At 39.7% G+C, this 12,164-nt stretch overlaps 1 protein-coding gene across 2 annotated transcripts; it reads left to right on the top strand.

The window, feature by feature from the left end:
- Positions 1-2,001: 2,001 nt before the first annotated feature.
- LOC145440313 (aldo-keto reductase 1B-like) lies at positions 2,002-11,425 on the top strand. 2 transcript variants are annotated; one of them, XM_080317882.1, is made up of 8 exons: positions 2,005-2,182; positions 2,729-2,896; positions 3,323-3,439; positions 4,316-4,393; positions 4,599-4,822; positions 9,526-9,691; positions 10,325-10,407; positions 11,227-11,425. In XM_080317882.1, the coding sequence occupies exons 1-8, from the start codon at positions 2,111-2,113 to the stop codon at positions 11,273-11,275; spliced, it is 957 nt and encodes a 318-aa protein (XP_080174008.1). In that variant the 5' UTR covers positions 2,005-2,110; the 3' UTR covers positions 11,276-11,425. The 2 variants fall into 2 exon arrangements, with proteins under 2 accessions (XP_080174010.1, XP_080174008.1); XM_080317884.1 differs by lacking the exon at positions 3,323-3,439 and having other exon boundaries at positions 2,002-2,182.
- The last annotated feature ends 739 nt before the right edge of the window (positions 11,426-12,164 follow it).

Below are 12,164 nucleotides of genomic sequence, written 5' to 3'. Positions count from 1 at the left end.
TGCGCAACGTAGATTTTCTGTTCACAGATACCATGTCAGCACTGCGCACGTGAGCAGCTTAGACGGAACATTGCACCTCACTCAGCTCTACCGGTAAATCTGGTAACGTGAGCAGAGAGGACAAGAAATTAATAGCAATATATATGCAATTCCCGATCTTACTGACCGATTTTATCATGAATTATCGAAAGTTTTCGCACTTCGCACTGGCTCGCTAAACAGTACAGCTGATTTCGTGGCAAAACGAACAACGTGATGGGGGCGGTCGGTTTATCACCCTACGGGAGCCCAAGAACCAAGTTTTTTCGGGGGCCTGACGAAGTGCCGTTTCGTTCCTGCCAACGGGTATACGCCCGAAGATGTATAATTATTATTGAGGGGTCCTACCTTTTCAATCACAAATCACTCAGCTCTACCGGTAAATTTGTTTACGTGAGCAGAGAGAGGATAAAATTTGATATCAATATATATGCAATTCCCGATCATATTTACCAATTCAATCATTAATTATTGAAATTTTTCGCAATTCGCGCGTCTAGGCGGGAATACCTGGCTCAGTAAATGGACACCCAATGTGGATGACTAGTATCAGCAAATAGTGGATAGCCGAAAGGGGGTCTGGGGCGAAGCCCCCCGGAAGTTTGGTTTATCACCCGATGGGGGGGGGCTAAGACCAACGTTTTTTTTTGGGGGGGGCTGACGAAGTGCTGTTACGGCCATGGTAACGAATTAATTGTACCTACGGGCACGCCCGAATATGTTTAATTATTAATTACGTGCCCTCCATCTTCCCATACAACAGCTCAATCAGCGCTACTGGTAAATCTGATTAGGTAGGCTGAGAGGATAAAAAGTTTATAGCGACTTATATATGTAATTGCAACCTATTCATTCATGCATTATAGAAAATTTTGTTACCTAGGGCGACCATGCCACACAAACTTTGCTGACCATCGAAATCACGCTACGGGGTTCTTGGGGGCGAAGCCCTCGGAAGTTTGGTTTATCACGCTATGGGTGCGCAAGGCAATCATTTTTAGGGGGGGTGACGAAGTGATGTTACGGCCCTCCCTCTTAACTCATTGTCTTTATTACAGTCCTTACAATATGCGGTTGGGGGCGCTGGAGCACGATAATTTTTGAAAGGGGGCGCTGGAGGAAAAAAGGTTAAGAACCACTGGTTTAGACGGAAGACCAGATGTAACAGATTTATAAAGTCGGGTAACCGGCAGTGAATAAAGGTCTTGAATTTTCATGTACTCGCTTCAGATGTCTGATTTCAAAGACTATGCTACTCTAAGTCGTTTCTGCAACTTCATATCTTTTCATTGTATCGCAATCTTGTTGTGTAGCCTACCGATCTGATTAAATTGTTTGTAATAACCTGTTAGCCTGTACCATCAGGAATGGAAAATGCGCAAAGAATACAATGCCAGTTTTCCATCGCATGAAACATAATTTTGGTATATTTTCGACCATGCCTATTTCATCGCTAATTCGTGGTAATGCAGTGGTTCGATCACGAGTTGACGGAAATGTCATTTCCAATAACACTCGTAGCCTTGTTCTACACATTTCATACGCTGCGATTCGACCACTCGAGGTTTTAAGGCTGCCACAGTCGAGAATAATACCGAATCTAAATACCCAGGCCATTGATGCATATGAGCCTACAATTTCGGTGGTCGAAAATGCAATCTCTCATCATTACTCGATTCGAATCATCAAAATTAATACTGTAGATATATTCAGATTCGTGTACTCGAATTATTGTGCGGTGCCCAGCCCTATTGGTGAGTTTGCATGTAGAAAAGTATCATTGCCCGAATTCCGAATGGACACATTGACCATGCTTGTGTTTACGCAATGCCAATGATATATATAATATGTTATTGGGCATCTGGGTAAGGCGTCCCGGCGTTCGCGAGTTGTTTATAACGATGTATCAAGAGCAAACTCATGCATGACGGAGCACGCTTCTGCTGCCGCAGCAGATTGCCGCATCGCAAATACCGATTGTCCACGTCCAGCAGTGCGGCGACTGTGCGGCGACTGTGCGAAGTGTGTGAGAGACGTGAGTGCCTTGCATTGAAGCGTTTGGAACGATACGATGGCGGCTATCCCGAAGGTAACGCTGAATAGCGGCAAAACCATTCCTATTGTTGGACTTGGAACGTGGAAGGTAAGTGTTGTTTATCGTTGTGGTACGACTACATATTTGTGATGGTGTGATTTAATAGCTGTTGATAGTATCGTTCGATATCACTCGAATATTTCATCGTTCTCTAGACATCTGCAGGGTGTTGTTGCATTCAATCGAAAAAACACGGACGATGTCAGGGCCTCCCATACATTAGATCTTTAGGTAATATTGTCGTGTAAGCACATTATGCAATATCACAATCAAACCTACATATATACACTAGAGTGCCTGAGTGATGGATGGTGCTGTCGAGAGAGCGCACTACAACGTCTAATTCAGACTTGATTGTTTCCTGTTGCAGTGGTATAGGCCTACATACACAAGGTAGCACAAGGCTCTGTTGAAATGAAGCTTCATTTTCGTACTTTCATATTTGAATTTAAAAAGGAGGATGATAGTTACCGGTATCTGAACAATGAACATATGCCCATTTAATTTTCCTGCCGAATCATTCCGGAAGTCGGCACCTACGTTTCTATCATGTGATTTATATGAGTGCACTACAACCCATTCATTCCATTGCAGTCTAAACCAGGAGAAGTGGAAACGGCTGTGAAGGCTGCAATAGACGCTGGATACCGACACATTGATTGTGCGTTAGCGTACCAAAACGAAACTGAAGTTGGTGATGCAATTCAGACAAAAATCAATGAAGGTGTGGTAAAGAGAGAGGACCTGTTTGTCACAAGCAAGGTTTGCAATCGTTGAATCACTTAGTTGTTTTTTATTGTGTTTTCAAATTCTGATTTTATAGATTTTGAGTTAGATGAGGAATTCTTGGTCCATTTCGGACGTTTGTCATTGTATGATGTACGGTAGGCCTACATTAGGTTGTGCTTGTGTTCGTTCCATACCTGCCGTAAGCATTTCTCACCATTCTTGGTGTCCTGGGACACTAGACTACCTGGCAATGTGGGCTTGGGGCCCTCTGGTCCAGTCCTAACAGGATCCGATCAGAACCAAAGCACTTTGTATTCAACTTCTATTCAAGTGTTTTGGGTTATCCGCCAGGAACTTCAGTACTGCATTGTTGTTGGGAATAGATCGATAAATGAATAGCTGTGACGATGCGTTTTGTCTGTTTTGAATTCGGCATTCGGTAAAATTGTTCGCTTGCAGCTGTGGAATACTTTTCACCATCCCAACGATGTTAGGGACTCGCTCATGGGAACGTTGAAATGCCTGAAAACTGACTACGTCGATCTTTATCTAATCCATTGGCCTCAAGGATATGTGGTATGTATCATTTGGGAACACTTCGGGTGTAACAACATAATTGCGCTTCGACACAATTAGATCTGATAATTATCCTAATTAGACATTTTATGGCAAATGATTTGCGTAGGGATTTGTTGAGCTTGATCCGTATTCGCAGTTTCGATGTCAGTTTCAAACAGGGTAAATGTGTAAGTTGTCGTGAAGTAGTTTAAAATCCTAGACTAATATTATATATCCATTAATCCAGCTACCACCATAGTAGCCTAGCAAATTACGAAATATTTTAATGCATCAGTACAAGCAATTACTTCACTTCCATTTAAGTAAATGTATATTATGAAAGTATCAAAGCATTTCTATGTCTCACTGTTTCCACGGCACGTCTTGCAGCCTTATCTGTAGGTAGGCCTTTGACTTTGACTGAAGTATTTTCATTGTCCTGTATGTTTAATCACCTTGATCTGAACATTTAGATGTATTGACAACTAATAACAATATTTCATACCTTCGTTCCTAATTTCTAAATTGTTCAGTTCTATCAAATACGACAATTGCGTTTTCAAGATCACGTATCTTCCATTTCATGACACCGAATGTACAGTAATTATGTAATTTGTAATCCGGTGTTAAGTTCTTATTAAGCTCCAATTGTGTAAAATCGCGGTACCTAATCTCTTGTGTTGTCTTTAAATCGTGTGTAATTAAGTTGAAGCTTTGTTGCCAATTTGTGCCTCATCTGCTATAATGTGAAAATTCAGTTTTGCGAGGTAATATGCGTTGTCCAGTATCATACAATAAGTTACTAATTGAGTCATTGTAAATAAGAATCCGATATTGCTGACCAGACATTTGCAGCATTGCTAGGTGAATATTATCCGTCTTCAATTATTTCAGAATGGAAAAGGCTTGTTTCCTAAGGACGAAGCGGGAAAATTTATTTACAGTGATGACGATTATGTTGATACATGGAAGGTTAGTGTTGTAGCCTGATAAACTAAGCTTACACTGCATTACTAAATATGAGGTAAACCAGATTTTGTAATTACTCAGGTGTTAATTGGAGGTTAACGATATCATTTTATTTGCACCGGTGTCCGGTAGCACTGTCAATAGCCATCAAATTATTTGAATACTGCAGCCATTTTGAATGCACGATACTCATTTCAATTCTCTTTAGTCCATGGAGAAAATCCAACAGGAAGGTCTTGCCAGAAGCATTGGTGTTTCTAATTTCAACGAACATCAAATCGATCGAATCATCAAAGAGTGCTCCATACCACCAGCTAATAATCAAGTAGAATCGCATCCTTACCTGACAAATGAGAAGTTGCTCAATTTTTGCAAATCAAGAGGTGTAAGCATGACCGCTTACAGTCCGCTAGGATCTCCAGACAGGCCATGGTGAGCATAGTAACTGTATTTCTTGTACGAGTGGTTCTAGTGGTTCTCTTGTCCTAAGGGGCAATTTCCAGGGATCAGTTCTGTCTCTCTTTGTGCCTTTTTTTAAGGCATAGGGTAGTATTGCATATTTCTTTCAGTTGACAACGCCATTATTTTGCTAAGGTGCTGACCTTTTTGGTGCTTATGGCATGACTATTTTGCAATGTAACATACTTTTGCTGAAATATTTCGTCTATCATTATGGTGTACGGTAATACTTAGGGCTGGGCACAATGATTCGAGTACTCGAATCTGAATCGAGTATTAATTTTAATCATTCGAGTCGAGTAGTAAAGACAATTTTTTTCGAGTACTGAAATTATACGTTTCTTGCCACAGAAAGTTAATTTATTAACGAGAAGTATAGTTTCGATACTAATTTTCACTGTTGGAGCCTTGAAACCTTGATTGCCCGTATCGTACCATACGAAACATGTAGTACACAGCTACAAACGTTACTGGGAATAGCACATTTCCGAAGTCATGATCATCCCACAACATTGTCACCAAGTGCAATGAAATAGGTATGGTCGAAAAAATGCCAAAGTATCTTTAATGTGATGGATAACAGGCATTATATTCTTTGAGATCGCATAAAAGGTATATATTTGAGCTTTGATATATTACGTTCTGTTATGACGTCATAACGAGTGATACTCGATTACTCGACTCGAAGCATATTACGTGATTCAGAATCGAATCACTCAGGTACTCGATTTTGCCCAGCCCTAGTAATACTGTAGGGGGTGACTTCCATGATTCCATTCTGTAAGAGACCAAGTACTTATACAGTTTGGGAACCACTGCTTTAGAACAAAGGTGTATGGGTCAGTCCATCCCAAATCAACTAAATTTTTTACCAAAGATAACCCTATGGTCTTCAATTTCAGTCAGATTGCACTCAAACGGAGACAATCATAGCCTGATCAAAAGAAACCTAATTTTATCAAAATCGGATAAGTCGTTTGAATTTTATCGCAGTTTGAAAAATAGCACTTTTTGCGTTCATTGAACCATGTCGAAATGTCTTTTCCTAAGACCATATTTTGGAATCGTCATAAAATGGGCTGGGATGGAGTTTTCTTGGGTGAATCAATGTTTTTATGACTGCAGTTAGGAGAACTTTGAATATGAACAAGAATTTGCTGGATTTACCAAAAGGTTATGGGTCAAATGTATCGAGAGGGTAGGGACCTCAATGAAATCAGTCATGCGTGACCCAATTTTTCATGCCGATCTGTGAAAAAAGGTATACTTCGATTTTGTTAATTGAGGTATCATATGAAAGCTGTTGATGCCTAGCATTCATTCCTATCGTGCTCATAAGTGATTTAGCTCTCATTATTGTTTGTACACGAGTATTTAGTTACCTGACTTTTCAAGTGCTAATCGCTCCTTTTTCGCAAATTGTTCAGACTAGTTTATTCCAAATCCATGACTGTGCAACGTGCATTCTCACTCAATATAGATGAGATCTCATGCAGGAAAGCAATTGACTGATGGAGTGGTACATAACTGTCATATACCGCAAGGATCTAAGCAGTTTTATAGCCTGAAAACTATGATCATGCTATTTCCCCTGTGTTTAAAGGTATTTTGGGGGGTATAATTTATACAGCTGCTCGGTTTTTGATAGATTACGAGTTTACGACCATTACTTGATTAAGTAGCCTATATATAGTAGCTCGCACTATCCATTTCATTCCCTGGTACAAGTGATATCAGACATTTAATCATCCTATCATTCAGTCAAAAATCTGAATACGGAGACAGCCGACGGAGTTCCTAGTTCTATAATTTACATAGCATTTGACTCTAACATCTCCGAGTAACCAATATACATAGACAGTCAAGGTAAAATGATGAGTAGAAGGACAACCCTCGTGCTACAATCTGATTCCCAGGCACTGTTTAAGACCTAGTAGTCGAAGTAACATTGTCATCACAATATTTGGGGATATTCTCAAAAATATTTTCTCAAGCTGAGAACTGTTCATATCGCCTCAACAATCGGTCAAATCTCATATAGGTAAACTACATAGCATAGTGGTAGAGCAATCATTCTCTCATCTGGCCAGTCAAGAACACTTGCAAAACATCAAAATTTGGAAATCGATTCCACAGAATTATTAAAACGCTGACCAAGCATGTTTACTCAAATCTATTCACAGATTCTCATTAAATTTCTTTTGGGGAACAGCTACATCTCCTGTACAACACCAGGGTTGTAACCAAGTCACAAGCTTTCGAATCACTAGTCACTCTTTTATAGTTCTGACTCCAGTCGAGTCATTTTCAATTCACCATCGAGTCAAGTAGCCTGAGTTTCAAGTCAGTGCGTAGAGGGGTGATGACTTGAGTCCGACTTGATTTAACTCCGGTTCAACCTACTTTTCCCAACTCCGCTCGAGTGATATAAAATGGCTCGGATTCATAATATCGTAATTTTCCTCAGTCCTAACAATTTCTAGCCCTATTTTCCAAGTATCAAGACTGCTAGACGAAATAACTATAATGTGGTGAATTTACTATTCTTCAAAACTACAATGAATTGTCTTTCTTGGCAGTCTTAGTCTCGAGTCATATGACTTAGCTCGAGTCATGAAGAATGACTCGAATACAAGTCGAGTCAATGCACAAATTTGCTTGAGTCAGGTCATTTAAGGCTCTTGAAAAAATGACTCAAGTCAAGTCAGTGACCATAGTCATTACAACCCTGTACAAGTACATGTACAGCACTTCCGTTGTTACACGAGTTCTTAGCTTATGACTTGTAGGTACGCTGATAGTTTTTGTAATTTGAATAGATCACAAGATTTCAGTTGCAGCTTTGTACCTTTGTGATGATAACAAGTGTTTTGTAGTTGATGTCTCTGTTGATCAAGCTTATACTATAGGCTATGAAGTATTGCTGCAAATGCAACCTTGGCATTCCTCTTTACCACATCCACATTACTAGTCATAATGCCTACACAGCAAAAGTTTAAAATAAGTAATGATATAGTTTTCATTGAAAAGTTCACATAAGCATTTCATCCTTATACCGGGCAGAATCTTCAAATCTCATGTTTTCTAATCATACATGTGACATGGAGCTTTCAAGATTGCAAGAGAAATCTTTGCCACTTACAAAGAATAACTCCTATGGAACCAAATCATAAATGTGCCTAGTGCAGTTATCAAAATTATATTTTTCAACCATGCACAGCTGCTATACCGCCAGACTGTTTGAAGATTTCATTTATAGAAATGATGGTATGTAGCTAAATAATCTATGCACGACTCACTTTATATTCCTGCTTTTTATATTTCATATTTTAGTAAGCCCTGCCCCAAGCTATTTAATATGCTTAATGAAGCATTAATCAATCATACATGTCAAGAATGTGTATAAAATATATAACCAAAATACCTTTGGACACATGGAAAATACCTGAATATAGTTTTCTTGCTATAATGCAGCTTAGATCCTTGAAATCACTAGTGGCATTGCTTTTATTGGACAGTGCTCATTCTTAGCTTTCATATGACACCTTACTCAACAAATTTGAAGTATACCTTTTCTCACAATTCAGCCTGGAAAAATTCATCAGGCATGACTGATTTTACTTCTGCCACACCTTTAGCCCCCTTTTAACCCCAAACGGATAGGTTATTATCATAATAAAAATATTCAAAATGAGTGTTAGGCTATGTACTTTCTGAAAATGTACTCCATTCAAAGCCATAGAAAAAGACTAATTTACATTAAAATTCTAAAGTTCATGTTCCAAAAATCATACCTTTTCACGGTTGACTGGGCACAAAAAGTGCTCTTTTTCAAATCCCCATAAATTCTAAACCGCTGAATGGATTTCCGCAAAATAACTTTTGTTCAGTTTGAAATATGTCTACGTTGCTGGGGAATTGCATTTGATGTTTATTTTGAAACACGTGGTTATCTGCATCAGTTGATTTGGGCTGGAATTACCCGTATGTTACCTTTGTGACAGACGGGCCAAATATAAATGATGCAGTGAGGACGCGGTCTGCGTTCGGGTTCTATAGTAGTTTCAAGGCCCATCGTGTCGTCAAGTAACGGCAATGGCAAGACTAGTCAATAGAATAGGTTACTGGACCATTCCCATAATGTTAAGTATTAGTTGAAGATCTTCTTGAAGGTGCAGAACTTCAATATACAATTTATAGTATTTTCATATTGAAATGAACCCGGGTATTTTGGGCTGACACTCGTCAGGGGTAATCGTTGGAAGTAACTTGCGCGAAAATTTTCTACTGGCTGCTGTTTCGTCATTGTTTCCTCAAATATTGGGCTGACCTATTTATATATAGAGGTGGTCAGTAACGGAGTACCTTTACTTTTTTCAACAGGTACTCAAGTAGGTTCTCCTAATTTCACTATTTACTGAGTGGTTATGATTTTAGACTACTTTCTCTTCTACTTAACAGTTTTCCTTTTCAATCAAAACATGGCCTACTGGAATACAAAGTTTTTTACGTACTTGGACATCGCTACTTGCACTTATTAAAATTTAATGTGTTACTTTTACTTCTGCTTGAGTACCAACAATGGCTACTTCGACCACCACATCTGGTTATACATGTGACTTGCAATGACACCTATCTGTCGTAACTTGCCAAATTTTGTCTCCGAATACCTCCAGGGCCACAGCAAACGATCCGGTTGTTATGGAGGATCCCAAGCTCAAAGAGATTGCAAAACGTCTCGATCGAAGCACAGCGCAAGTGTTGATCCGCTATCAGATTCAGCGAGGTGTGATTGTTGTTCCGAAAAGTGTCACCCCGTCAAGAATCGAGAGCAACTTCAAGGTATGTGAAGTAAAAGTTGCTGTCGATTTTATGAGGGTTTCGGTTGTTGCAATTTCTGGGTGTGTTTCGAATAATTGTAATATTGTAGTTATAATTTCATTGTTAGCCTATCCTGCTCCACCTGTTTTGTTTTTTCAAGAAAGATTGTGTTCGTCTCGGCACGAATCGTCAAAAATGCTTGATACATAATACTGAGATAGTCCAACTGCTTTGTAGTGTCATTATCTTAATTGTAGTCTAGTAAACCTTTTTCGTGAAGTTCAATATAGCCGACATTCAATCATGCTGAAATCTTTCCGAATATTGTTGAAATTTGCAAAATCACCAGATCTTTTGCGATGCCAATGAGTGATTTGTTAAAATACCCACCCATGTATACAATATTCCATATAATTTTGTCCAATCTTAAGCGTATCACTGTTTGACTTCGTGGTTTCTGCAACTACTAGATTTTAATTTGTGTTGATTAAGAGACTTTTGGTTCGAAGTCGTTGTTATGAACACTGGCCAACTTGATGATCTCCCAATATTATCATAATAGCCGGGATCTGCATTATTGCTCACTTTGCTAGTGTACGTTTGTGTAGCTTACATATTGCGGAGCCGAATGGGCACGATTCTGATTTCTTCCAGGTTTTTGATTTTGAACTGTCTGATGACGACATGCAGGCAATCGGGGCTTTGAACAGAGATGTCAGAGGATGCCATCTGAATTGGTAAGTGTCCTTCATTAATTAGGTTGGTTCAAGAGACATGTGGTTCACAAAGCTGCAACTCTAATTGCAACTAATCGATCGCGATGTACTACTCTCCATCTTGGATCGCAATAGAGGTCGACGCAACCACTTGAAAGTGTAGTGGTCTGCGTTCAAAATAGTTACTAACCAATCAATCAGGTTTATTAATATTTTCATCGTTTCAAAACATCACAAGACTGCGATACAATGAAAAGATAGGAAGGTGTTGAAACAACTTGGAGTAGCCATTAAGATCAGACACCCAACTTGGCCTAGGCGAAGTAAATAAGAGGCGTGCACACTGAATGAAAAGTAATGCAGAGAATATAAGACGCAAGCGACAAAATAAGGTGGCGGAGGGCGAGGTTGATGTTAGGTCGTGGTCCGGTAATCCTGAAGACTGGCTAGTATTGATTTAGAAGAAGTTGCTTGTATTTCGACTTGAATGCGGACATGGTCGACGACTGTCGGATAGCCGGCGAGATCCTGTTCCACAATTGGGGTCCGGCATACTTGATAGAGCAATGCGTTTTCTTGTATTCAGTCCTGATCATATGGTAGTTGTTCTTCGATGACGCGCGTGTGCTGTACCCTCGCTATAATATGTTGCCAGGTTGCATAGATATATATTTATCAATAATCTGCTTTTACTTGACAAAACCTAAGCATTTGCTTTAAAATATATCCAAGTAAATGTTGAGTAAAAACATGACCAATGGCGTAAGAAGACATTGGATGGTGAAGTGAAGAGGTAGTGATACTTTGTCACTGTCCACTAATTTCTGCCTCTATTTTCAGGGTATCTGACCACAAATACTGGCCATTCCGCAAAGATTATTCAGAATGAATTTGGATGCTGAAGGTGGGGCATCCATCACGGCCCAGTTTGAAGAAAAGTTTCAGAATAATTTTCACTTTCGGTCTCGTTATTAGAGATCACAATCGTAGCATCTATTTTCTTCAGCCCATATTAATAAACAATCACTACAGTCGCCTATCTGATGCTACTACCGCGATACCACTCAGGGTTTCTTGACAGTTGCTGGCACTAAAGCGTTTCCGTCTGGAGTATCATACTGCCATGTTTGCGCTTAAGGGGTATTATGCCACTGAGTGACTAAATGGTTATTCGCACCAGGCCGATATTCTATCTGCCGACTTGATCTCGCTCAATGGATCAGATGGCGAGAAGGAACCGGGAGATAATCCCCCATCAGATGGGATTCAGGAGTTTGACACGAGCGCGTGACCTATTCGCGTTGCAGCTGTAAATCATACCACTACGCTATCTCGCCACTGGAAGGAGTATGTAGTTTGGTTGTCAGAGAGCAGACCAGAGTAATGTGCGGCCCACGAAAAGTTGCTTGAAATTGAAAGGCTTTATTAGCATTGACGCCTCCTTGAATAACTATCGTTTGGTCAATTTTTCGAACTTTCAACTCAATGTATGCACTTTTTCGCCTCCTCGGAATCAGATATCAATGCCAGCGACTTGCTCCTGACGATGACTATAGAATTCACAACTCCGCTCTGTTGGGTGGTTTTAATGCGGCCTAACAAATAATACTCGACATTTGCTATCTTGGAGGAACATTTGTTAGAAGTATTTCTTACTAAAAATTCGAGAAATGTGCTGGATAAAATACACTCACTTTCAATCTATACTTAGAATTGCTTCGCGGTCCAGATGAAATCATGTGGCGGGCCGTATGTTTGACACCCCGGATGTAGCTATT

The sequence above is a fragment of the Botryllus schlosseri genome, chromosome 6 (genome assembly GCF_051294905.1).
Source record: "Botryllus schlosseri isolate E-star chromosome 6, Bs_hap1, whole genome shotgun sequence".
Classification (NCBI taxonomy): domain Eukaryota; kingdom Metazoa; phylum Chordata; class Ascidiacea; order Stolidobranchia; family Styelidae; genus Botryllus; species Botryllus schlosseri.
Note: the sequence above shows the minus strand (reverse complement) of the source record. Positions and strands in the feature narration are given on the sequence as shown.

Excerpts from the sequence above, each read along its gene's own strand:
- LOC145440313 (XM_080317882.1), top strand. The coding sequence starts at position 2,111 with ATGGCGGCTATCCCGAAGGTAACGCTGAATAGCGGCAAAACCATTCCT. Across the intron at positions 2,183-2,728 it reads TTGGACTTGGAACGTGGAAG|TCTAAACCAGGAGAAGTGGA; the intron begins GTAAGTGTTGTT and ends ATTCCATTGCAG. Across the intron at positions 4,823-9,525 it reads GGATCTCCAGACAGGCCATG|GGCCACAGCAAACGATCCGG; the intron begins GTGAGCATAGTA and ends GAATACCTCCAG.